Source organism: Scaptodrosophila lebanonensis, unplaced genomic scaffold (genome assembly GCF_003285725.1).
Source record: "Scaptodrosophila lebanonensis strain 11010-0011.00,11010-0021.00 unplaced genomic scaffold, SlebRS2 tig00000001-arrow-pilon, whole genome shotgun sequence".
Taxonomy (NCBI): domain Eukaryota; kingdom Metazoa; phylum Arthropoda; class Insecta; order Diptera; family Drosophilidae; genus Scaptodrosophila; species Scaptodrosophila lebanonensis.
The window spans coordinates 12,662,592-12,687,596 of NW_022060529.1; the positions used below are offsets into that span (position 1 = coordinate 12,662,592).

The window sequence follows — 25,005 nt, forward strand, 5'->3', positions numbered from 1 at the left end:
TAAGTTTAACTAACCATTCGAAATACTGAGATGAAAGTGAAATGATTTACTACAAGTTAGCTATTGTTTTTTCTGGTTTTTTAATTAATGACGCTATAAACGTGACCTGACCGTAAGCAGTCGGCCTTCAATGTCGAGTGAAATTGAAATGAAAAGTGCATGCCAAGCATGTAAGCCGACAATTGTGTTAATTATCATTCAATATGTTAATTGTACATTATGCAATGCAAAAAGTGAATATGTGAACTTGAAAATAAATATAGGTAGCTCAAAGCTGCCGGTTGTATTTATTATGTAGGGAAAAAAGACATCTTTTTTGTAACCAAAAGATTTTCAAAGCCTGTTTCACATTTACAGTTGGTAAGATAGATATTGAATTGAATAGGTATATATACACATATGGCTAAAAAATGTATTCATGGCGTTTTTATCAAATGTGCTCACATTTTATTTATTTTTACTCTAATATGTATAATATTGTTAGAAACAAGAAATGTGTCCACTTTTGCTAATAGGTTTTAATTCTTATAATTGCTGGCCGATGTCTGGGAAATAAAATACACGTGCACATCTGTTAATTTAGTTACGAAACTTCGAACCTGTAGCGAAATAGTGTCTTAGGCTCCTTCAAAAGAAGCACTTAAAAGTGGAACTAGTGGTAATTTGATAACATTTGATTTAAGACATAAAAGCCTGTCGAAGAAACAAATTTTGGTTTATTACTATAAATTTGTATAATTTAGAAAAATTAAATAAGTCTATTGATATATTTCTATATATACAAATAATATGGAGATATATTAAAGATATAATTGGCTTTGCCCATTTCCCAGAAATACTTCAGCTTTTATTAGACAATTTTTGAATTGAAAAACATAATATCACCAATTAAGGTATACAAATATTTTCGAAGCTATCGGGGCTTACAGTAAAAAGTGTGAAATACATAAAAAGAAGTTTAATGAAGATAAACAAAGTACGTATGTATATATATGCTTGATCAGCATGAAAAGGCGTGGCGATCTAGCCCCGTCTGTCTGCTCGTGTGTCAGTGTGTCCGATATTTCAAAGTCCATTTGTTTTAATTCGAGCGATAAATAAACATCTATCAAATATTAACTGAGCTGGACAGAACCTACATACATATATAATATAACTGCGCTCATACATGTGTGCGCCGAAAAGGAACTTTGGTGCAGTCTGAACGCCATAGCTTCAAATCTTTGGGACAAATATCGATTATAACAGGCACAGGCGGGCTTAACGATTTAAATTCGTTATACCCTAAACTATCCCTCTTTGCGAGCTTAACAAACTCATACAACAAAAACAATATACATGTACACTTTTCTGTGAAACAGATAATATAAGAAAATCGACATCCTATTGTGATGAATTGCTAAATTAATTTTTATAACATCACTTTTTTCGCCAATTGATTTTATGTTTTTTGCTTTGAACTGGTTTATTAAAGATATAATTTAAATAATCAAGCGAAACAGAAAAGGTACCTTGCAACCATGGAAATGGTTTTTATTTAATTTTGTTTCAGAAATAAAAAAAGCATTAAAAATAATAAAGTTGTTTAAAGCTTGAATGCTGATGGATTAATGTGTTTCTAACATATAACATTTTTTATAATTAATGAGTAAAATGAATTGTAGCATTTCTATATCCTTGTAAGAATATTTATAAATATATTTGTAGAAATAGGTATAATAGATTCAGTTGATATCGTCAAGCTCCCATTCATAAATTGATTAAGTTATATTTTAACAATCTGCCGTAAAAGACACATACTTTTTTATACAAGTGTACTACGTACACATGCCTATATTAATTATTACAGATTGAGCCAATCTTATAGTAATTGATGTCAACATGAGTGCCCCAAATGGTTTGAATACTAACAACAACAAACCAGTGCCTATCATAATTGTCAGTGAAAAAAATGGTAAGCAATATTAAAGAATATGCCCAAAATTAGTTTCAAATTTTTTAATACATTTTAGAAACCAATAAAGACCACCAAGAAACCGTCATTGACATTGGTACGTATCATGCTTGCATGCTGAATTATTGGAAAAAAAAATAAAACATCATCATTACTAGACAACTTTTATTCTTCAATCCCGAATGTCAGTATAAGCTCCAGCACAGCTATACACAGCTATTTGAATGCATGTATTTATGTACATACCTACATACATATGTATGTATGTACTATACATCTGTAGCATTAGTTATGTACATAGCTTAATCGGTTGATACACGTACCGCTTTGCTACGTTCCACGCTACTGAATTATTATCAATGGTTTACATACACATACATACATGTATGTATGTATGGACAATCATATGCAGTATGTACATATTTGCTGATAAATAATTAGGTTGCTGATGGGTATATATATTCGGCTTGCTACAGATTAGTAATTTTAGTACTGACCAATAATTACGTTGATGAACTTGTGAGGTAAAACACACAAAAAATAATATATAACCAAAGTAAAATGTTCAACTGAAAAATTAAGAGAAATTGTATACTTGTTACTAGTGTGTTATGATTTTCCAATCAACTTGGTTCTATATACAACTTAGAATTTATTAGATTTTCGTAATGTTTTACATATGTAAGCTGTGCAATTTCATTGTAGGATCCATGGACAATTCAAAGCATTATAAGCATTTAAATAATAATTTATTGAAATTAAGAAAAATGGGTAAGCTTTTCCGTTTAAAGCAAATATTAACATATCGATATAGCCGATGTTTACGCACAAGCACGCGGTTGTGCTTATCGATAGTTAAATTGCCGCTGTTGTCATCGCTAAAAACATATGTGTTCAGTTAATTTGTTGGGCTTATTGCGCGAGGTTGTTTAAAACGGGTTTGAGATTTTTCGCAGCTGAGGCTCGGGCATATTTAACTACATGCGCCCTGTTTCAATTTCAATATTCTCGTTGCTGTGAACGGTTGTATTACGCGCGTGTTTTTGTGTGCAAATATTGGAGCTAAGCTGGACTTGTGTCTTGCCTTTTACCGCCCGCTCTCCGGGTTGCAGCCCACCGCCATCGTACTAAAAAATAAATACATATGTAGGCATACATACACACTGAACATAATAACAAACAATAACGTTGAAAGTGAATGTGCAAGTCAGCTAAAGTAAACATACATATCTCTTTATTCTTGTGTGTTTTCCTTCTTTTATTTCGCAGAAACCGAACCTCCCACACCAGACACTGAGATAATGGCAAATTTCGATGATGTGAGTGTACTAAATACATAAAACCAATAACTAAATAAATAAAATATAAACAAGTCAAACTGCATACACACTTTTTGTATGCATTTTAAAGCAATTAAGCAAGTGCACAAAAAAATGAAATAAAAAGCGATTATTAAGACACATTCGTGCACGTAACTAACATTAAGCCTTATTTCGTAAGAATTTTATTTGATTTTTGTTTTCGTTTCATTTTATCTTCCTATGTGCGTGATGCATGTAACTACAACTTGATTATTGCGAATGTGAAAACAACAAAATATATATATATCAACATCAATTATCCCACATGTGTACAATGGACTCTGGGCAGACATTGCAACGAGCTCGCCTCGCATACGCCAGTGGCAAGAGCAGGAATGTAAGCTTTCGGTAAGTAGCCTACCTGTTGGAGAAAAACGCTCTATAGTGGTATCCAGTAGTTGGTTAGTGGCTTTAAATTTTAATGCTGGAGAGATTTCGCTGCCTAAAAACGCAATTTGCCCCACCCAACCCCTCGAAACTTTGCGGCAACGCCGACAACTTCAAGTTGTATCTGCCTCTCTTGAGAGTTAGCGTGTTAAGTATATCTTGCACATTTGTTCAAGTTTTCAAGCTCTCTGAATTACTTTCAGCATTTGTTATATATTCGTTGTTCAGTATTCACTCGCTTTACAAACACACACGCTCCACTACATTTTTTGCATGAACTATTTACTTTGAACTTTGATACTTTTTCCAAGCTTTTTCTGATAGGAATTGTGGATAATTGTTTTTATGTGCTTAAATGCTAATGTATTGGAGGTATTTGAGTGTACTGGTGTAGCTGTACAACAGAACAAAGTCTAGATAACAATATCAAGTTCAACGATTGTTAATGCTTTCCAAAATCCAACCACATCGGACCTTTGGCTTTTGTTTTTTTTTTATAAACCGGTTGTACTTTGCATGCAATTATCTTCGAATTCCTAACTGAATTCTGATATTATAAATTCTAAATCGAGACAGTAAAAATATCGAAATAAATATACTTATATTTTTACTAACTACAGTGCCATTTTGAGGTTTCACATATAATAGACACGTACACCCGAAATTAATGCGTATGCACACACACATATACATATAGTATGTATATATATATTAATTTAAAAATAATAGTTTTAGCGCAAAGTGTGAAACGGAAGTACGGAAGAATCTTTGTCCAAGGCTAATGGTCATTTAATTTCATTAACTTTTAAAAAAAAACCTAACCAAATCAACACGTTCTGCGATTGTTTTTGCCTTTACACTACTTCTTCTATTTTTTAAAATAGAAGCGAATAGAAAAAGCTCCCAAAGCTTAGGTTCGGTTAAATTTAAATGTTTTAAAAATATATAAATAATTTCAAAACCATACCTCATTATACGCGCAGCTATGTGTATGTATGTATGTACATTTTCTTAGTATACTTTTATATGTTTGTTTCACAACATGACATGTATAATTGCTTTATTGACAATAATAACACACCTCGTATTTGTTAATTGTTGATACCTTTTTTGTGCATAATTTAACTTTGTGTTCAAACGACTTTAGTAACTCTCGAAAAGAGTACATATAGACTCACTTAATGCGACGCTGTTTACTTTTCACAATGGCGTGTGCTTTGCTGGAGGCTGTAAACTTCAATTTGTATTACTCATGTATTAAAATGTTTAAAACTGTTGTCTGAGTGCCAACTGTTCAATTGCTACCAATATATTTTCACTTTCTATTATCGTGTTTATAATTAATTTATTTATGCAGCAATATAAACAAATAAAGTTTATAATCGAAAACGAGTCATTTGAATTAACAATCATATATTAATAGAACATAACTAGTGACCCCAATCCCGTGATTCTAAACAGCGACATCAAGACTAACCGGTTTGCCCGTTCTAATCTATGTGAAGCATTTGTTTTGTCCAATCTACATTAATATATAGTACTAAGGATCAAGAAAAATATGCAGACTTGTTTCATAGAAAAAATGATGCGTCATGGAGAAGAATTTTTAAAAAAAATTTTTTGTTGTTGCATAAGATGCTGCGTTTATCCAAGACGATATAATTAGCATTGACCTTCCTCACGTCAACCCATGTTACTCAGCAGCTACCGACATGATATTTTTCCATCTTTTTATCGCTTTTAGTTTTTAGTGTTCAGTTTCTAAGTTGGACTTGTCTTGGAGCGCAAGCGCGTGTGAAATATCATTAGCGAAGATTTTGTTTGTTTTGTTTTCAGTTTCGGCTTCGCGCGAATTCGCCGTTAGTTTGATAAATTTGCTTTTTGATAGTTGTCCAATATTTTTGCATAACGGCGGAACTTGTCATTAATTTATGCAATTTATTGCAATATTCTCTATTTATATTAGACGCAAACAATTGGAAAATCTACTTCGTTGCTACGAGGAGAATGAAAATGAAATTATCAGCGCTCTGGATGCCGATTTACGTCGCCCCAAGCAGGAGAGTTTGATTGTGGAGACGGAGTTTATGAAGAATGATATTAAGCACATTCTATACCATTTAAATGACTGGGTCAAGGCTGAAAAGGTGCACTAAAGGAACCAATAGCAAAGATCAATTTTACAAAAGCTTGTATTTTCAGCCAGAAAAATCGTTTGTCAATTTAATGGATGATTTGCAAATCTTCAATGATCCCTTTGGCGTTGTGCTGGTCATCGGTGCCTGGAACTATCCGCTTCAGTTGCTCCTCGTTCCGGTTGCTGCGGCCATTGCGGCGGGCAATTGTGTGGTCATCAAGCCCAGTGAGATAGCGGCCAATTGTGCAAAATTTATTGCAGAAAAAATACCCAAATATTTGGATAATGTGAGTAGAAAGACTATAGTTTTTGCAAACTGTCAAACTAACAGTTGTCTCCATTGATTATCACAGGAATGTTATCCAGTAGTTTGCGGTGGACCAACTGAAACTGCCGAATTGCTAAATCAACGTTTCGATTATATCTTCTACACTGGGTCCACGCGTGTCGGTAAAATCGTTCATGCGGCAGCTAATAAGTATTTAACACCCACTACATTGGAATTAGGCGGGAAGAGGTAATTATATAAACACATCGTAACAGTACTAAATAAGTGAAAGTGCTAAACCTTCTTACGTGTTTTAGTCCCTGTTATATTGACAAATCGGTAGAACTACGCACTGCCGTCAAGCGCATACTCTGGGGCAAGTTAATAAACTGCGGGCAGACTTGCATTGCCCCCGACTACGTACTTTGCTCAAAAGAGATGCAGGATAAATTCGTAACTGAAGCCAAAGACGTTCTGAAGGAGTGGTATGGCGAAAATATACAGAATAGTCCCGATCTGAGCCGCGTTATAAATCAGAACAATTTTCAGTAATTATATATAGCATCAACATTTTTATTTAATTACTGTATCGTACATTTTTATTATCTAGACGTCTTGTTGGTCTAATGAAGTCCGGGCGGATTGTTGTGGGCGGCAAATACGATGCTGCTGAACGCTTCATTGAGCCCACAATTATTGTTGATGTGAAGCCAAGCGACCCCATCATGGAGGAGGAAATATTTGGCCCAATCTTGCCCATATATACTGTTGAAAATGCCTACGATGCCATGAAGTTCATCAATGCCAGGTCTGTTGATCTGTTTGCCAAGAACCTTGTGCATAATTATCTGCACAATTCTGTGTTAATCATTTTTCAACTCTCATATTCGTATTCCATCAATTGTTTGTCTTTTTCATTTATCTCACACACATTAACACAAAATTTTACATTCCAAAATTTTATTCGCCCTTGCAAAAACACACAAAATGAAACAATAGAGAAAGTCCGCTCGTCTTGTATATTTTCACAACGGAGACAGAAGTTCAAAATCTATTCATAAATGGCACGCATTCGGGCGGAATGTGCCTTAATGACACGATAATGCATTATGCCGGTAAGACCAAAAAAAACCTGCAGCCTTTGCTGTGGGCCTATTGACAAGGGTTATTGGATACGCTAAGCGATACATGCTACCTGTCCCGTCTACTAGCCGCCTGCTAAAATTTATGTACCTACGTAGTACTTCCCACTTCTACGGTTGCGGTGATTGCTGCCTGACTTCGACATTTTCTTTATTGTATTTATTCATAGATGTATTTTTCATATTTGTTGTTTTTTTATTCTTGGTGACGGCTATTTGTTATTGAAAATATGAATGCATGAATAATGCATTTTCCAGCTATTTGAGTACAAATTAGCGTAATTGATTCCTTCCGGCCTCCTCTACAAAACCACCCCATCCATCCTCAGCCATATACTATATAAACTTGAAGATCAGTTTCAGTTAGCTCTACACTAATGCATTTCCATAGTTGCACGCACTTTTTGCATTATTTGCATGACTACGTTTACCCAAATTATTCAACAACATATTATTTTCATCGAGTTGTACCAACTCTTTGCTCCAATAATGCAGCTTAGCTGAGATTTTGTATATAATATGTTACCTTTCCCAAAAACTAGAGAAAAACCACTTGTTATCTACGTCTTTTCGAACTCGAGCAAGGTTGTTAAAGAATTCAAACAGAATACCACAAGCGGCGGATTTAGCAGCAACGAGACTATAATGCACTGTGGAGGTATATAAGTATGCCGTTATGTATAAGTGTTAGCGAATTAGTTAATATGTAGCTTTTATCTTTGCACGCGATTCTTCATTCAAAACACAATTACACTTTTTTTAAAAAGGATGCACTTGATAGTTTAAAGAGCCTAAAGATGGGTGTATTCTTTTGGTTAGCTCAATTGATATAAAGATATGAAAATATCAATTCCAAAGAATTTACGTATTTGCAATGAATTCGTAATTCCTGCGTTCAAAAATGTTATGCACTGACCTGGTATGTACATTTTAAAATAGTATTGGACCCAGAATAATGTACAAACAACAATTTGCGCTTAACCAAAGTAAATGCATAAAATTTAACATACTTGTGGTGGGATTTATTCTGCTAACTTCCTTTTTGTTAAGTAGTTAATAAAATAAACTAATTTAACTTAAATACATGTTGGAGTTGAAACTTTTAGTTCACTAATAATAGATACTTAAGATATGTGTATGTATACATTTTATACTTGTAAGTTATTGAACTAGTGTGTTCAATTCTAGAGCGAAAACGCTTTACAGACAGCTGAAACTTAGAGATAAATAAGTATTTAACATTAAATGGAGAAAGGTTAAGCAATTAAATTTGGTTTTGGTCTAAAATCTCCAATTATTGCATAGAACAAGCTTGCTAATTTTTGCCTCAGCTTAATTATTGTATAATGTTTTTGAAAAAACTTGCCTTTTGATTAATTGATTTTTCGCATGTTTTCCCAAATAGTTGACACATTGCCTTTTGGAGGTGTTGGAATGAGCGGCATGGGCAGGTACCACGGCAAGTATGGTTTTGATACCTTCACACATAAGAAGTCGTGTTTGGGCAAGGATCTCTCAGCGTTTGGCGAAAAATTGGCTTCGTAAGTTGAATTTATCAATCAATATTAAGCATTGCAATTGTAACGATCCTTTCACTACACGCTTTCAGTGCACGCTATCCTCCGTATTCGGACGCCAAGGGCTCGCTGCTCTCGTTTCTATTGCGCAAACGCCGCCCACTTCCTAAACTGTATTTGACTCATATATTGGCTGTTGGAGTCGGTGTGGGTCTGACATTTTTAGCAAACTTTTACCTGCAGGTAAGAAAGGTACATTGCAAGCACAACTTGAAGCCATAGTTTGCAAAAATTAAAACATTCCTGTGTATTTTTTTTTTTTTTGCTAATCGTATTTTGATACGAACATACAACTTCGCGGGGAAAACTTCAAATTATGCCAACCTTGAAAACACGCACACCCGAACACTCTCATATGCATATAAACACCAATTCATACATTCCTATTGTCCACCGTTTTAGGGCAAGTTGTTATCACGTTAAATCAAACGGCAGCACGCACAAAACACCGATAACGGAGCCAGTGGAATTTATACATTTATATATATTTAGTGTATGGTTGATTTTATATATTTTTGTATGACCCAATCCCATATTTTAATCATGGTTAAAAACAAAACACTTAAAGAAATTATAATCAGCTTGGTAAAATTCATGTAATATTGTTTAATCAATTTTGCTGCAAAATTAATTGTGCTGTGTACATTTTTATATTTTCAGAATGATACAAAATGAAAATAAATGCCTTTACTTACTATTTATACGCATATCGGTGGGTGTACGTCAAACAATTGGATGCTCCTTAAATTAAGTCACTGTTATTTAGTTGCTATTTAATAAAAATTTACTGCTGAAAAATTTGTACCCGATTTTTATTTAAAAATCACGAAAGAGCGTTGCCGTACTGCGCATGTGTTCACAATGGCGTTTTCCAACACCGACGCCAGATTTGACAGCCCTGTATTTTGGTATTTTTTTAGCCACTTTGTTCTAAAGTCAAAAGGCACTTGGTTTTCTGTCTATTCATTTACTTGCTTTTGCGTATTTTTCTCTTGTGAAATATTTATTAAATACACGAACATGGCCGCACGCGGCGATTTAATTGCACAATTTATCGAAATAACAAGCTCTGATGAAAACGTTGCGCGCTTCTACCTTACCAGCTGCGATTGGGACCTAGAGGTGAGCTGAAACCGATGTGGATTGAAAATGCTTGTCTTCTAAGTCCAATTCATTGTTTAGCATGCTCTTGGCAACTACTGGAGCACCCAGAGTGATGCTCCGCCCACGCCTACACATGGTGGACAATCCAGCAATCCGTCTACGTCACAAAGCAATAGCGCTGGCGCTGATGCGGAGGCATCGCGATTTGGTCCCACAGCCAAACCAAAGTATGTATGATTACATTTACCGTTGTGAAGAAGGCTATACTATTCGCACTTTATGGTTAGGTTTGCTACATTGAGTGACATGTCAAAACAGCCTTCAAGCGATGATGAGCATCAGGCGTTCTACGCCGGTGGCTCTGATCGTTCTGGACAGCAGGTTTTAGGTCCACCGAAGCGCAAAAATTTCCGCGAGCAGCTTACTGATATGATGCGGGCTGCGCAGGAACAAAATATTGCCGAAGTAGGGATGGGCCCGTCGACATCGGCTAGCGTTCCAACAAACGCGGGAGGCGGCGTTTGGGGCCAGGGTATGCGTCTTGGTATGACTGACAACGATCACACTGCAGTGGGGACTGAACGGAATACGGCATCAGCTGAAAATAAGCCAGCAGTGGTTCTTAAACTTTGGAGTCAAGGTTTTTCAATTGACGGGGGTCAAAACAGCGGCGAATTGCGTCATTACGACGACCCACAAAACAAGGAATTCCTAGAAACGGTTATGCGAGGGTAAGAAAGTGTGTCACAAATCATGACTAAATGAATATATTGTTCGGTTACACTAGGGAAATACCCCAAGAGCTACTGGAGATGGGGCGCATGGTTAATGTCGACGTAGAAGATCATAGACAGGAGGATTTTAAACGTCAGTCTGTGCCTCCAACGTTCAAAGGTTCGGGACAAAAACTCGGAAGGTATGTGATTTTTGAATACGTATTTGGCGGTGCTTTAAAAATTGAAATCTTTTATGAATGCAGCCCCGGTGTTTTAGTTTCTGAAGAGCCAGCTGAAGCAGTTGCTCCTGTTGACGTTGCTAAAGATGAGGATAGCGCTCGCAATGCCATTAACTTAAATTCTGATGCTCCGTCGACTACCCTACAAATTCGCCTTGCTGACGGATCTCGATTGGCCGCTCAATTCAATTTGACACACACAGTCTCTGATATACGCCGCTTCATACAAACGTAAACAAGCATTTACACTTATATTTTGAGCAGTCGTATTAACCTGTTGCACCCTATGATATTTCCAGAGCTCGGCCACAATATTCGAATAGCAATTTCATCTTGGTTTCTTCGTTTCCCACACGCGAACTAAGCGATGACAGCTCTACTATTGAGAAGGCAGGTCTCAAGAATGCCGCTCTTATGCAACGTTTAAAGTAAGCAATCTGCTTTTAAATCAGGATAATTGAAGCTAACAGGATTCCAATAAAACAATTAAAAATTTCATATTTAATTAAGAATCATTGAAGTTATAGATATGGTACTTTCGGGAAAAAAAGCATCGGAATTACATGCTGCTTGCTACCAAATGATGTTTAGTTTCTATATTACATATACAATACAAAATTCGCTTGTATCCAATGGATAATTTATGGCGTTTTACTTTTGGCAGTCAGGTAATTTCTTATATGCATATTAAACCAAAGGGGAGTCAGCTAGATCTTAACCTGAAACTTAGACTAGATTTTGAGTCTTATTATGTGATTTCTACTATATTAGCACATCCACTTCGTTGCGTAAGGCATTGATGTGTTCCATAAAGTCCTCCCGCACTCCATTCCGCCAGTCGTGTAGACCATCTTCTCCTACGTGCTGGCAGTGTACATAGCGATGCACAAATGCAGACGAGAGCGGCAGCTCAACGCTTTGCGCCTGAGTTAGCGCTAGCAATTGTGATGACTGTTGATCCAAGCGGTAAAAGAACATTTTGTGTGGCGGCTTTAGCTCCGGATCATAATGTGTATTATCTATTAACAACTTTCTATTCGTATCGATGCAAACAGAAAATGTGGCCATCTGAAATCTCGATATCTCCGTGGTGTAATGTCGTAATTGACGATAAAAGGAAAGTTGCGATTGGTCGCCCACAATGCGTACACTCGGATAGAAAAATTCATTTGGTGTCAACAGCATGGTTAGGGCTGCATAATTCGAGTTCCGTAGTAAACAATCTGTTAGGATCAGCTGCCGGATACGTGTAACAGTTCCATTGGCTTGAACAAACGGAAAGTTGAATGGTAGTGCATAAAGATGCATACTTGTACGCTCCAATACGCTAATTACTTTTTCTGGCAGCTGATCGTAGTTATAAACTAGAAAATGTTCTACCCCGAGGGCTTGGTGATATAGAAAGAATTGTAACAGATTATTATTGTTTGAGCTCATATTATACGTCACTAAATCAACGCATATCGTGGCAGGTAATCGCGCAAGAAGGTTCGATTCAGTATTCTTATTCGATGGTTTTAAATATCGTAATCGCAGCTTCATTTGGGTTTTTAGAGACGCCGTTGTATCCATTAATGAAACATATTCCGGCTTACCAAAATCACGGTTCACAAGGCAGTAGAAGTTATAGTTTGTGAATGTTGTTGACTTGTCTTCTGCGATACTTTCGTTAGCATCTCGTTGAAAGCGAAACTTGCCTTGTACGCTTCGAGCTCCTCCATCATAGATGAGGGTACAACGAAAATCTACCACTGCGCCTTTTTTCCCCTACATTTACAAAAATACATAGACAAGGAACTTTAAGAACTGTTTGAGAAAAAGCATCTCTTACCACAACAAGAATGTGCGCTTCGCCTCTGGCTACTAACTCGTTACGCTTCCAGAATGCGGAATACGCATGAAAAGATTCTCCTATCAGCTGAAAGACTGGCAACGGCTTCGAGAGAGCCGGCAATGTCAGGTCCTCCTTTGTAGCATTCTTTTCGAGGCGCCTCAAAATCGCGGCGTCGCTTCTTCCGAAGAAGTTCACATACTTAAGCACGTATTTTAGGCGATTGTTTTCACTTTTGTACATTAAAAGTACGCCTATACTGAAGCAAGATATTAGCAACAGGGCAAGTTGCTGGTACTTCCTCATTTTTGGCAGAGTTAGGTCGGTTCGGTCCGAACTTGTTCTAATTACCGGGTCTTTTAAATGAACTACTGAACTAGATCTTAAGCCATAGTTCCTATAGAACCTCTAGTTCTACATAAATTAATTGGGTAGTGGTATTCATTCACTTAATACTAGTGGCGAAGGTTTCGGAGTTTTTTTTCGTTTTCTATTTCGGTGTTAATTTAACAAACAATTAACACCTTTTCGGAATAGCCTTCATATCTTTTGCCATCAGACAAAAGTTACTTATCTTTTTGAAATAAAATAATAATGGAGTTGAATTAGCCTGACTTTTTAAACCTCTGTATCAGATTATTACCATTTTTATGTATGTATTTAAATGGTGTTGCTTGCAAACCAATCCTGACTTCGAGCTATCAACATTAACTAAATATACATACATATATGTATATATTTTTGATTTGATTTATTATTGATTATAAGTTTAAAAACTGTCTATTATTGTAACTTAGAATTAATCCTAAATAACAATGTTACTTTATTGCCAATGCATCTAAGAATTTCAACCTTTTGTTATTTTCTAGTAAAGAAGCTTTTTTGAAACGTTAAATTTTAAGGGAATACACCATTAAGCATCTTATGGTAAACGAAAAATCTTACGAGCTTTTCCACCTTTAAAGCAATTTCATGCGGCAATGTTTCAGTGCTGTACAATGCAAAATTCTGTGCTGGACATTATAAAATATAAAAATTGAGACAGCTTCTGTGTTTTCATCGTCGAGAATGTTATCGACTAGCGTATTTTTTGTCGTACGAAAAATTTAGTTTGAAGCCCAAAATGAGTGCAAAGGCTTTGGTGAAAGATATACGCGAATCTATAAAATCCGGAAGCTATGAGGATGCTATAAAAAAGTGTCAAGTAAGTATCAACTGTGTTATTATTGTTACCTTTGTTTTAGTGACGCTGTTTCCAGAGCCTGCTAAACGTTGACAAGAAAATGGGATACTTGTTGCTTGGCGCCGCATATCAGAACGTTGACAAAATTGAAGCAACGAAGCACCTGCGGAAGTCAATCGAGCATACAGATGGTTCTCCCATTGTTGCTTTGCAAGGACTTGCAACTTGTGCGCCCTCCACTGAGTTGCCAGAGATTTTAGATCAGTTGCTGGATTTAGTTCCGTAAGAGCGCGATGTGGCGTGGAAAATGCGGAATTACGATTTGTTTCTTGTTTCCAGGGAGAAGTCCGAAGACTATTATGACAGGCTTTTTGCACTCGCCGCAGATGTTTCGGCGGCTCCATTATGTTTTGGTGTCTTAAAGAAGCGAGCACAAAATGTATCTGATCCCAATCACACACTCGCGCTGCAGTATCTGGGCAAAATTTGGGTTTCCAATGACTTTGAAGCAACCACTACAGAGGGCGAGCTCGTTAGTACTAGCCATTTAAATACAATAGATTAACAACACGACAAAACAACTATATTCCTTTCAGTATAAAGCTGCTATGGAGAAATTACTGGCAGTTTCAGATGGAGATCACCAAATCTTGATATATAAGCGTTATCTTAAGTGGCTGTACAAGGAGCAAGATTACGTCAGTTGCATACGTAATGCCTGCAACATGACCATTTCTCACCCTAAACATGTATATGCGTATGAGTGGATATGTAAGATATACTGCGAAACCCATTGGCAGTTAGACAATGAAGCTTGGCAGCTGGAACTGAAGCAGCCCATACAGTCTTATGCGGAAATACTTATAAATCTTAACGAGAATTCCAATCTTGGTTTACTTACAAAAGCGTTTCATATGTACGGTCAAGACCAATTTCTTGGAGCACGACAACTAGCACTGCAGGCACAGAAATCTCATCCAACATACAAAGTAACATTGGAGCTGCTGGCACGGATACATATGCAGTTGGGTGCCTATAAGATGGCTCTACTGTTGTGGCAAGAATTGGGACAAGTACATGAGGAGTATGCCGAGTGTTTGTCCTATGAAACAGATGCAACAAAGCTCAAGGAAGCAGTCAACCTGCTGGAGAACTCGGAAAGAACAGTAAAAAATGTGAAGTGCCTAGCACGGTAATAATAGAGGCTTGTACATATTTGAAAATGATCATGAATTTGATTTTTTTCTTTTATTTTTCAGTTGCTATGCCAAACTGAGTCAAATGCAACTTTTGCAAACATTGTCATTAGACGAACTTTCAAAGGTCGAATATTTTCTGTAAGTAAACTTATGTGAAAAACTAAAAATACAATAATGTTTCTAATTTTCTAGCTCACCCACCGAAGCCCTTCAAAAACTTGCTGCTGGGGAATCGTTTGAGGAATTACTCCTTTGCGGAGAGCTTCACTTTAAGTTGGGCCAATATGCCGACGCTTTGAAGTGTATGCTTAAAGCTACCCGGCTCAGGCCGCACTTTTCCAAATGCTTTGATTATCTGGGCCGCTTATACCAATCCAATGGTGATCTAAATCGGGCTCGTAAATGTTTTGAAAAATGCATTAATCTGAACCCGCTGGCCGAGCAGGCTGTTGATGCGTTGAGCTCCATATACCAAGAGTTGGGCGAAGAGGATCTGAATGAGACATTGCTACAAAACACCCTACGATATTTAAAAAGTGACGATGCTGTGCGTTTGCAGTACAAACTAGGACTGCATTTTCTTCAAGTTAAAAAATGGGATGACGTATGAACTGTACTATGGTTATAATAACAAAGTACTGATAATTCTCAATTTCCAGGCAATACAATGTTTTCGCATCGCTATCAAGCACGACTTCAAATGCATGGTCTACTGGGAATCGTTGGGTGATGCCTATGCCTCTCGTGGTTCATATAACTCTGCCATTCGTGTGTTTGAGAAGATCCTAATGCTCTCCCCTACCAACTGCTACGCGCAATTGCAAGTTGGCATCGTTAAAACGGTACGGAATGAGTCAATTTGTATTCTTGGTTGTAACTTTATAATTTGTAATTTTATAGACCATTCGGATGTATCCAGAGGCGATAGCAGATTTTAATACCCTTCTTCAGCGAAATCCAAATTACTTACCTGGCTTAAAGGGCATTGCGGAAGCGCATATTGGGCTAGCACAAAATCTTAAGGGCCAGAATCTGTATGGACGAGCTAAGCTAAATTACCAACTGGCCGTAAACCATCTGCAAAGGTCGATCACCGACAGGCATTGCTTTTATCAAATTCGAAATTTATTATCAAACATTGCAGTGCCTTTTTACAACCGAAAGCACATCAAATGGTCTGGCTGTGGCGTTTGATGGCCAATGCATTTGTGCAAACAGCACAACTCCCCCTATCACTGGCTAATTTGGATGTCGACGGCAGTTTGGCAAAGAGGAATGAAGCCATAACTTTCCTGTCACGAGAAGAGCTCTTAGTATTGGCCCAAAGATTTTATCTGTGTTGTTTAAAATTGAAGCAAAACACGTTTTTATGGTACGAATTGGCCATGTGCAGTTATCTGAGTGCTGTCTACATACCGGAGAAAGCAGCAGTATACTTGGAAACGGCTGCCAAGGTGTGTAAGATGGCCATAAAGGCGTGCACGAATCGGTGGCAGAATTGGAACCTCTTGGGCGTCATAAATATGCACAGCGCTAATGAAAATTTAGCACTAGCGCAACACTGTTTTATAAAAGCTGTCACCGTTGAACGTAAATCTTTCACATCGTGGACAAATTTGGGGGTTCTGTATTTGAAACTGCGCGATATTCGGTTAGCCAATGAGGCGTTTAATCGGGCACAACAGGCCAGTCCGATTTACCCAAATGCGTGGATTGGACAGGCAATGGTTGCCGAGACGATTGGCGAGCATGAGGAGGCTTTTGATCTGTTTCGGCATTGTCAGCAGTTTGAATATCATCCAGAAGCGGCTCTCGGATATGCACACTGGGTATGTGAAGTGCTCTCAGATCCAGTGCTTCGTAATAAGCCACACAATAAACATGCGATCCGACATATGTATGCAGACATCTGTGCATTGGATGCTATTAATTGGTTTGTTTTAAAAAATATTTCTTTCAATGATTAAATAATAATACATATCTTTTAGGTATATTCAAAATGAGGAAGGGGATGCGAATGTTGCATCATTAACTCTTCAGGGATTCCTATATGCCCGCCAAAAAATGTATCAAAAAGCTATCACTGCATTTGCTCGAGCCTGCAAGTTGGCAGAGCCTGGTGCTGATCGGGACAAACTATACACAAATCTAGGTTATTTGTATTTGAAGTTAGGTCAGCCAGAACAGGCGGTTATGGCGCTTAATACTGTGGCCAATGCAACATTCAAACCCATAATTGGACTAGCACTGGCGTATTATCGCTCCGGTCAGTTGCAAGAATCGTATTCTATTTACAACTCTGTCCTGAACAGTGTCGCTGGGCAAGATGATGAAAAGGCTTCAACTATACTAGTTGCCATGGCTTCCATGGTTTATGCTTTTCAAGGTCAGGCTGATACAAAGACTTTGCTTTATCAATGGTGAGTATAGAAATAATAAGAAAAAGCTGCTGGTAAATATAACAGTTTTTCTTCTATTGAATAGCATATTACTCAAGGGAGTGGCAATTCAGGCATTGTTTTCCGCTTGTGCTTTGGGTGTCCTGCACTGTGACTATGAACTCATTGAAACCATTATGTCTGAATTTGTTGCTTATGAATACAATGAAGTATACTGCGCAGACGTGTCATATCTAACAGCGCACTACCGCCTCGTGAGAGTAAGATATTGAACCCCTGCATAGAATTAAGAGACACTTCACCAAACAAATTGTACATGTATTGTTTTTGCTCGTATTTTAGGAAGGTCTATGTGAAGCGGTTAACTACTTACAAAAGCGTGTGCGAATGTTTCCTCAAAGCGCCGCATTACGCAAAGTATTTGCCAAATTTCTTCTTGATTACTGTTTCGAAAACAGAAAATACCACCTAGCAACATCTAATATGGCATTAACAGCTTTAAAATTGGGACACCTCTGTTTAAAAAAAGGGTTCGTTACTATATTGTTTTTTGACTTCCAACCTGATTTATATTTTTATTCATAGTGTTACTGCTAAGGAGGAAGCGGAGATTAATCTGTATGCATGTCGAGCTCTATTATCCATTAACAGGAACCAGTCTTTAGAGCTTATTCAACGTACTATTCGTCTGGATCCCAGAAATAAACTAGCCAGAGAAATCCTATCCAGCATATGTTAAATCGCCTGTTCATTTACCATTTTAAATTAAAAGTGAATTAGGCGTGAAACAAGTGATTCAATATTTGTAATAAAATGTAATTTCCATTTTCCTTGCCAAATGGATGTTAAATTGAAATTATGTATAAACTTGTTAGACTTGTAGGTATTTAACAATTTCAAGTGGAAGATTGGCGGGAGTGAAATCAATCTTTTTTCAAAATGGTATATGTACTCCAATTTTCATTGCGACATGTTTAAATCATTAAAGACACAAAATAATGTTTTAGAAAGTAATAAATGGTAATAACGGTATCGGCGCAGCCAAAATTAATACCGCAGTTTTATAAAAATAAACGTAAGAATACAATAAATTATCTTCATAAAATACAAAAGCTGGTTGCTTTAAAAATCGATACATGTGCTTAAGTCGATTATTAGAAAAGAAATTCTACCGGTCTGGCAGCATTTTTTAATCGGAGAAGTGCATTCTGGTCGGGGATGAAGCAAATTGTCCAGCAGAAAGAAAAAAAATGTGTGCAAATTGTTGAAAATGAGAATGAAACAAGCATGTTTTTGGATAGAAAAGTGTACAAGCGGCTTTAAGAAATTGAAATGGTAGTGAAAATCGTTAGTATGTTTGCTAAAAAGCAGTTAAACTTGTTGAATTTGTACGGCGTCGTCTGTGTATGACTCCGCCCAGCGCCCCCCCTTGCCATAAATACCTATGAAAAACCTGCTGCTGTCTGCTATAATTACAGTTAGACACTAAAATAGCTACACGGGCAGATAATTAAGGAACACAGCCAACGACTGCACCGCCAGTGCATATAGAGTGTAACTGTGTGTGCACGAACGCCTACACACTGTGAAGGGAAGCAATTGCAATGGAAAACGAGTCCGTTAAATCTGAACAAAGTGGACGCTCCAGACGGTCTCGAAATCACAACAATAATAGCAGCAGCGCTGGTGGTGGAGGCAGTATAAACAACGGATACCATAGAGATCGTAACCGTCACTCACATCGTAGTACGCACTCTTCGAAGTCGGGAAAGAGTGGATTTCAGCGTAGTGATATGGCGCCTTATCAAACAAGCGTGAATATGACAGGTAAGCTGAAACGGTTGTTATAATGTGCATTGCTCCTTCATTTTGACATACTGTTCTTTCAGGTGAGGAATCTCGCGACGGCCAGGAAGTCATCGAGGTGCAAATCCTGCCCCAAGATGAAAACTGGGGAGAAAACACTACGGCCGTTACAGGCAACACTTCGGAGCAGAGCATATCGATGGAGGATATCAACAACATGTGGCACCGTGAGAACGACAAGGGATTTGGCTTCGCCTGTCGCCGTTATGTTGAATCGACTTTTTACTTCTTGTTGGGCTGTGCTGCATTTTTTTCCCCAGTCGCAATGGTTGTTATGCCACGGCTTGGGTTCTTCCCATCGGCTTTTGACCATCCCGAGCTAACCCAGACAGTGCGTACCCAATTACTTGCATGCAGCGAACAATGCAAAGGACAACTGGTTTCTTTGGTCGCCCGCTTGCTGTTACTTGCTATTGGCTTGTGGGCGTTGTTTATGCGACGCACCTCCGCAAGTATGCCACGCATATTTCTTTACCGAGCCATCGTTCTGTTGCTGGTCACAATATGCACATTTGCTTATTGGCTCTTCTACATTGTGCAGGTCACAAATGGAGCAAAAATTGTAGTTGAAACTGGTGGCGATGCTGTCGATTATAAGTCCTTGGTGGCTTATTCGACTAACCTTGTTGATACGCTGATCTTTATCCACTATGTTGCTGTGGTTCTATTGGAATTACGGCATCAGGAACCACGTTATTACGTGAAAATAATTCGCTCTCCTGATGGTGTTTCGCGGTCTTATATGCTTGGCCAACTAAGCATTCAGCGTGCTGCGGTTTGGGTGCTTCAAAACTACTACGTGGATTTCCCCATTTTCAATCCGTATCTGGAGCGCATACCAATCTCTAAGTCGCAACGCAACAAAATATCTACCAGCTTCAAGTACTACGAGGTTGATGGTGTTAGCAATGCTCAGCAGCAGAGCCAAAGTCGTGCTGTTCTGGCAGCGAATGCACGGCGTCGTGATTCTTCGCATAATGAAAGGTTTTACGAGGAGCACGAATATGAGCGACGGGTAAAAAAGCGCCGAGCACGTCTCATCACCGCAGCCGAAGAAGCTTTCACACATATCAAACGCATACACAACGAACCGGCGCCAGCACTTCCGCTCGATCCACAGGAAGCAGCTCAAGCAGTATTTCCATCAATGGCACGTGCTTTGCAGAAATATCTACGGATAACCCGTCAGCAACCACGACACACCTTTGAAAGCATTCTGAAGCACTTGGCGCACTGCCTCAAACATGACTTGTCTCCCCGAGCATTTCTGGAGCCATATCTGACTGAATCGCCAGTAATGCAAAGTGAAAAGGAACGGCGTTGGGTGCAGATGTGGGCATTAGTAAGCGAAGAGATAGTTTCGCGGCCCATCTTTAATGAGTGTACGTTCCAATTGATTCAAAATGATATATCCTTAATGGTCAAGGTGCATACCTTGCCCTTTTTTAATATCACAGAGGAAATATTTGACCCTATAAGAAGCAATAAGTTTGTTTTAAAATTAAACTCTGAAACGTCCGTATGACATAACAATCTACTTAATGTAAGAACACCGCCTATAGTAACGCCCACGCACAGCAATCAAACACAATCGTCGTACTTGCATGTTTTTGTCTGAGGGATATCAGCATTTATCTTAAGTTAGACCTTCATTTTAGTTGAATGGTACATATAAAGTTTGATTTTAACTTTAACAGACACTTTTATATACATATGAATGCAAAATATCAAAAAGTGCTCAAGCCCAGTGAATCCTAAAAAACCAACACATATCACATGTCCCTTTAAAACAGAATGTCTCTCAAGTTCCCAAAGTTGTAATCGTAAGAATGGAGATCGTTTCCGAAATAGCTTCTTGTATGATCGCGTTTCAATATACACTTTTAAATTTTAGAAAATAATTAGTGATAAGTAATTTACCGAAAAGAATAACTTCATGGGCAGTAGAAGGTGGAGGAAAGTATAGGTTTTCGAATAAGACTTGCGTAAACAGTGTTGGTCTAAATGCAATTCTGATACTGTTTGCGCGACTCGTACAGTTAGAGATGACGATAATGCTGTAAAGTTTTGTGGTACTAAAAAAAACAAAGAAAGCTCCTACCATTTGTTCCACTTATAGGCAGAGATTCCATAAATATATCTCAGTTACGATAAATCCAGAATTCATGAAGTTTTGGAAATTGGTAAAAATTTCTCCCTAAATTGACAAATGGTTGAAAACCTGGTAGGGATAAACTATGACATAGCTCTTGTAAGGAGTAGTTTTCACCGATTTCTGTAACATTCCTGAATGTAAATTCGAATACAGAAACAAATTATGACAAATAAGTAAAGCAAGAGACTGCAAAATTGCATTTTTATACAGAAAAATTGCCAACTACTATGTGCGAATAAGAAGTGCATTTCCACATATACAAACATATGTACTTATTTTTAGATAAGAAATTTTAATCATTAAGTCATACATGTACACACATATGTAAATGCAAAAACGTATGTACGTAGAGCACTTTTATTCATCTTTATCGCAGAATTTTATTTCCATTTCTAGCTAAATGCTTTATCATGTTTTTTTAATTTACAAAATAACAATGCATATGCCTATTAAAATAAGCAATTTTACACAATTCGTATTATACTTGTACTAAGTAATGTGCTGGCGTAACTCCTAAACAATAGCTAATTTCAAACTTTTATTACATGAAAAGGTATGGTTTACCTTTAGGAAAGCATTGTTAAAGGAAACCCAAATTGTATTTGCCAGTATTTAACTTATGAAACAGCCGCATGTCGTATAAATAAACGCAACAACTTTTTAAACAGCTTTAAAAAAAGGGTAATTATTGGAAGTAAAGCCCATATAATTAAAGGACCATCTGCTCTTTTGCATAAGAAATGCGGTGTTGTGTTCGCTGGAAATGTTTATTACAGCTTTCAGCGCCAATCTTTGTTTATGTGGCTTATAACATAACCAGACGATTCTCTTTACAGTCGCGATTTTGCTGAAATTAGTGTATAAACATATTCACTCGTACATATACGTATCATTGCCACCCGCAAAGAACACCTCAACCTGATAAGGCGTAATATAATAATTTGTTTGTGCGCGTTCGCTGGAAATGTTTATTTCTGGTTATAAATAATGTGCTATTTACTATGAATACATATTTAATATTAGATTAGGGCTAAATCAACAACTTTTCCGTTGTTGCTATTTGGTATATCGGTATCAGTTTTATTTTACTGCTTTAAAATTAAACCTATAATTTTGGGTGGAGTGCTCATTTTTAATGTGCCGTCAAATTCGCTTCTGCATTGTTTAGTCCGCTCTCATCTGAAGACCATTCTTTTTTGGCTCGTAGAATTCATCAACAATGGCTTCGACCATGCGTTTAAGTGTGGTTGACAGCTTATCCCAATTCTTGTCGTCTGGCTTACCGCACATCTCGGCATAGTACTTCATCTTGGGTTCTGTGCCACTTGTGCGCAGAGTGACTACCAAACCATTCTTGAAGATGAAGGTTATCATCTGAGCGTTTTCGTTCACAGGCAGCGTAGCCTTTTGATCCGAAGTACTGCTATCGTAACCAGTGGTCAAATCACGTACATGCTCGATTTCGAACTCGCCGTTCAATATGCTCTTCGGATAAGTATTTTCTTGCCCTTCATCAAATGTGCGCAGACGGGTGAATATGGTTTTGATTAGCTCTGGATCCTTACAAATGACATATGAACAAACGCTCGTGTGGAATCCGTATGTTTCGTAGATATCACGCAATTTCTCCTGTAAGGACATGCACTTCTTGGAGCGCAAGTAGCAGGCCATGGTTGCAACGTGGGCTGCGGCACTAACACCATCCTTGTCCACGACATTGGTGGACACCATAAAGCCGATAGCTTCTTCAAAGGCAAATAAAACTGTTTTACCCTCTGCTTGTGCCTCAATTGCCTTGTTGCCCATCCATTTGAAGCCTGTTAGGGTCTCGTAGAAAGTGAATCCTTCCTGTTCGCCCATCGCTCGAAGGATTTTCGAACTAACGGTGCTGGCAATCATTACGCAATTCGAGATGTCACCTTCAGGTTCACGGAATTTGTAGTTTTCCAATGCCCACCAGCCTAGAAGTGCTCCCAGCTCGTTACCAGTGAATATTTTCCACTTCTTTTCACGATCAATTTCGGCTACTGCTAAACGATCAGCATCAGGATCGTTGGCCAATATTATCGGAGTGTTGCACATATTGGCCCTTTTGAATGCCAACTCCAACGATGTCTTGCCTTCTTCCGGATTTGGGAATTTGACAGTGCTAAAGTTAGGATCAGGCTCCACTTGCTCCGTCACTGGCACAGGTTGCTTTATGTTGATAGTATCAAAAGCTCTCTGTACATACGGGTAGCCTACGCCATGCATAGCGGTATAGGTAAAGGTCAGTGAACATTTGCCATTTTGTTCCATCATTGAACAGGGGATTAATTTCTTAAGCGCATCATAATAAAAGGGCACAACAGATTCGTATGGATCGTTAAGCATGTCGTTGGCGCAAAGAGCCGATTCATCCCACGCATCACCATTCGGTTCTAAGTTTTTCATTATTGACTCCTGTATACCAGCGTCATGTGGTGGAATAATCTGTGCTCCGTTGCTCCAATATACCTTATAGCCATTGTCTTCTTTAGGATTGTGGGATGCGGTCACCATGACACCCGCCAGACATTTCAACCGAAGTATCGTGAAGGGCACCAATGGTGTAGCAACAAACCGAGTGTATAGCTGCACTCTAAATTTGTTATTTAGGAATATAATTGCAGTCAATTCCGCATAGCGCTTGCTATTGTGACGACCATCATATCCAATTACTATGCCCTTATCGCCCCATTCAGATTCCTCAGGAACTTGCTCCTTAATGTAAGCACAAAGCCCTTGTGCGCTCTGAACAACGACCAATTCATTCATCGAGTCGAACCCAGCCCGCATACAGGCCCTTAACCCAGCAGTACCGAATTCTATGCGATTTAAGAGTCGCGCTCGCAGCCTAGAGTTAAAAAGAGACCCACGTTTATTGGGTTTGGGGGTTGTTACCTATTTTCGGTGCACTTACGTGTTCCAATCTTCACATCGGACAGCATTCATGATTTGGTTGCGAGTTGTTTCATTTCGGTCCCACTTAATCCAATTCCTGATCTGCTGGTCCAGCTCAGGATCCCCGGACAGTTTCATGTTCTTAATTTCGCATAGTAAACTTGTATTAGTGGAACACATTTTGGATTTAATTGATTCGACGGCCTTGACGAAAATTTAGTAAATCCTAAAAGAACAATTTAGACTTGTGAAATAAAAGACTAGAAAATGTGTGTGTATAGAATGACTGACAATAATTTCATTGAACAGCCGCCTACTGAAAAACAAAAAAAGCCGATGGGGTGTGTAGTAAAGAAGGCACGTCAATTTCGCACAACTATAGATAGCAGCGAGTGTGTGATTGTGATTAGTACAAGTTCGGCCTTTATCAATTAAAATATATTTACACAAACAACCGCTTACCCGGAACAAACAAACCGCCCCGTCCGCACAGGTCAAAAAATAATATTGTAATGCTCAGAAATCATTGCAGTGCCACTAACGATAGAAATGCTGAGCAGTGCTA

General features: G+C 38.0%; 6 protein-coding genes across 14 annotated transcripts; 4 read left to right on the top strand and 2 right to left on the bottom strand.

Moving 5' to 3' along the window:
* Nucleotides 1-1,858: 1,858 nt before the first annotated feature.
* LOC115619995 (aldehyde dehydrogenase family 3 member B1) lies at nucleotides 1,859-9,626 on the top strand. Of its 7 annotated transcripts, none has more exons than XM_030513079.1 (13): nucleotides 1,859-1,954; nucleotides 2,013-2,051; nucleotides 3,224-3,273; nucleotides 3,605-3,663; nucleotides 5,669-5,849; nucleotides 5,905-6,126; nucleotides 6,193-6,356; nucleotides 6,425-6,655; nucleotides 6,718-6,915; nucleotides 7,107-7,222; nucleotides 8,655-8,790; nucleotides 8,859-9,018; nucleotides 9,229-9,421. In XM_030513079.1, the coding sequence occupies exons 1-13, from the start codon at nucleotides 1,882-1,884 to the stop codon at nucleotides 9,247-9,249; spliced, it is 1,650 nt and encodes a 549-aa protein (XP_030368939.1). In that variant the 5' UTR covers nucleotides 1,859-1,881; the 3' UTR covers nucleotides 9,250-9,421. The 7 variants fall into 7 exon arrangements, with proteins under 7 accessions (XP_030368939.1, XP_030368942.1, XP_030368938.1 ...); XM_030513082.1 differs by having other exon boundaries at nucleotides 1,860-1,954; nucleotides 8,859-9,009; XM_030513078.1 differs by lacking the exon at nucleotides 7,107-7,222 and adding an exon at nucleotides 7,792-7,907 and having other exon boundaries at nucleotides 1,872-1,954.
* Nucleotides 9,627-9,778: 152 nt separating this feature from the next.
* On the top strand, nucleotides 9,779-11,394 carry LOC115619997 (NSFL1 cofactor p47). Its single transcript, XM_030513086.1, has 6 exons — nucleotides 9,779-9,948; nucleotides 10,009-10,157; nucleotides 10,218-10,661; nucleotides 10,718-10,846; nucleotides 10,910-11,116; nucleotides 11,185-11,394. The coding sequence occupies exons 1-6, from the start codon at nucleotides 9,847-9,849 to the stop codon at nucleotides 11,315-11,317; spliced, it is 1,164 nt and encodes a 387-aa protein (XP_030368946.1). The 5' UTR covers nucleotides 9,779-9,846; the 3' UTR covers nucleotides 11,318-11,394.
* Nucleotides 11,358-13,129, bottom strand: LOC115619998. The gene is made up of 2 exons (XM_030513087.1): nucleotides 12,717-13,129; nucleotides 11,358-12,652 (listed from the first exon to the last, which is right to left on the bottom strand). The coding sequence occupies exons 1-2, from the start codon at nucleotides 13,020-13,022 to the stop codon at nucleotides 11,648-11,650; spliced, it is 1,311 nt and encodes a 436-aa protein (XP_030368947.1). The 5' UTR covers nucleotides 13,023-13,129; the 3' UTR covers nucleotides 11,358-11,647.
* Nucleotides 13,130-13,793: 664 nt separating this feature from the next.
* On the top strand, nucleotides 13,794-18,354 carry LOC115623728 (tetratricopeptide repeat protein 37). The gene is made up of 13 exons (XM_030518239.1): nucleotides 13,794-13,920; nucleotides 13,976-14,181; nucleotides 14,239-14,431; nucleotides 14,496-15,091; nucleotides 15,159-15,236; nucleotides 15,291-15,702; nucleotides 15,758-15,940; nucleotides 15,999-16,183; nucleotides 16,243-17,031; nucleotides 17,087-17,518; nucleotides 17,583-17,757; nucleotides 17,840-18,027; nucleotides 18,083-18,354. The coding sequence occupies exons 1-13, from the start codon at nucleotides 13,840-13,842 to the stop codon at nucleotides 18,234-18,236; spliced, it is 3,672 nt and encodes a 1,223-aa protein (XP_030374099.1). The 5' UTR covers nucleotides 13,794-13,839; the 3' UTR covers nucleotides 18,237-18,354.
* A 359-nt stretch (nucleotides 18,355-18,713) lies between these two features.
* LOC115624332 (vang-like protein 1) lies at nucleotides 18,714-22,164 on the top strand. Of its 3 annotated transcripts, none has more exons than XM_030518977.1 (3): nucleotides 18,714-18,844; nucleotides 18,976-19,324; nucleotides 19,387-22,164. In XM_030518977.1, the coding sequence occupies exons 2-3, from the start codon at nucleotides 19,102-19,104 to the stop codon at nucleotides 20,886-20,888; spliced, it is 1,725 nt and encodes a 574-aa protein (XP_030374837.1). In that variant the 5' UTR covers nucleotides 18,714-18,844; nucleotides 18,976-19,101; the 3' UTR covers nucleotides 20,889-22,164. The 3 variants fall into 3 exon arrangements, with proteins under 3 accessions (XP_030374837.1, XP_030374847.1, XP_030374828.1); XM_030518987.1 differs by having other exon boundaries at nucleotides 18,719-18,832; XM_030518968.1 differs by having other exon boundaries at nucleotides 18,723-19,324.
* Nucleotides 22,165-22,458: 294 nt separating this feature from the next.
* On the bottom strand, nucleotides 22,459-24,926 carry LOC115622724 (glucose 1,6-bisphosphate synthase). Its single transcript, XM_030516768.1, has 3 exons — nucleotides 24,903-24,926; nucleotides 24,460-24,666; nucleotides 22,459-24,393 (listed from the first exon to the last, which is right to left on the bottom strand). Exons 2-3 carry the CDS (start codon nucleotides 24,618-24,620, stop codon nucleotides 22,683-22,685), a joined length of 1,872 nt encoding a protein of 623 aa, XP_030372628.1. The 5' UTR covers nucleotides 24,621-24,666; nucleotides 24,903-24,926; the 3' UTR covers nucleotides 22,459-22,682.
* Nucleotides 24,927-25,005: the final 79 nt, after the last annotated feature.

Coding starts and splice junctions, on each gene's coding strand:
- LOC115619995 (XM_030513079.1), top strand. CDS start 1,882: ATGAGTGCCCCAAATGGTTTGAATACTAACAACAACAAACCAGTGCCT. Junction 1,955..2,012: donor AATTGTCAGTGAAAAAAATG/GTAAGCAATATT, acceptor AATACATTTTAG/AAACCAATAAAGACCACCAA. Junction 9,019..9,228: donor TTTACCTGCAGGTAAGAAAG/GTACATTGCAAG, acceptor CCACCGTTTTAG/GGCAAGTTGTTATCACGTTA.
- LOC115619997 (XM_030513086.1), top strand. CDS start 9,847: ATGGCCGCACGCGGCGATTTAATTGCACAATTTATCGAAATAACAAGC. Junction 10,847..10,909: donor TCGGGACAAAAACTCGGAAG/GTATGTGATTTT, acceptor TTATGAATGCAG/CCCCGGTGTTTTAGTTTCTG. Junction 11,117..11,184: donor ATACGCCGCTTCATACAAAC/GTAAACAAGCAT, acceptor TGATATTTCCAG/AGCTCGGCCACAATATTCGA.
- LOC115619998 (XM_030513087.1), bottom strand. CDS start 13,022: ATGAGGAAGTACCAGCAACTTGCCCTGTTGCTAATATCTTGCTTCAGT. Junction 12,653..12,716: donor AAGCGCACATTCTTGTTGTG/GTAAGAGATGCT, acceptor TTGTAAATGTAG/GGGAAAAAAGGCGCAGTGGT.
- LOC115623728 (XM_030518239.1), top strand. CDS start 13,840: ATGAGTGCAAAGGCTTTGGTGAAAGATATACGCGAATCTATAAAATCC. Junction 13,921..13,975: donor ATGCTATAAAAAAGTGTCAA/GTAAGTATCAAC, acceptor CGCTGTTTCCAG/AGCCTGCTAAACGTTGACAA. Junction 15,941..15,998: donor AAGTTGGCATCGTTAAAACG/GTACGGAATGAG, acceptor GTAATTTTATAG/ACCATTCGGATGTATCCAGA.
- LOC115624332 (XM_030518977.1), top strand. CDS start 19,102: ATGGAAAACGAGTCCGTTAAATCTGAACAAAGTGGACGCTCCAGACGG. Junction 19,325..19,386: donor AACAAGCGTGAATATGACAG/GTAAGCTGAAAC, acceptor CTGTTCTTTCAG/GTGAGGAATCTCGCGACGGC.
- LOC115622724 (XM_030516768.1), bottom strand. CDS start 24,620: ATGTGTTCCACTAATACAAGTTTACTATGCGAAATTAAGAACATGAAA. Junction 24,394..24,459: donor CGATGTGAAGATTGGAACAC/GTAAGTGCACCG, acceptor TTTTAACTCTAG/GCTGCGAGCGCGACTCTTAA.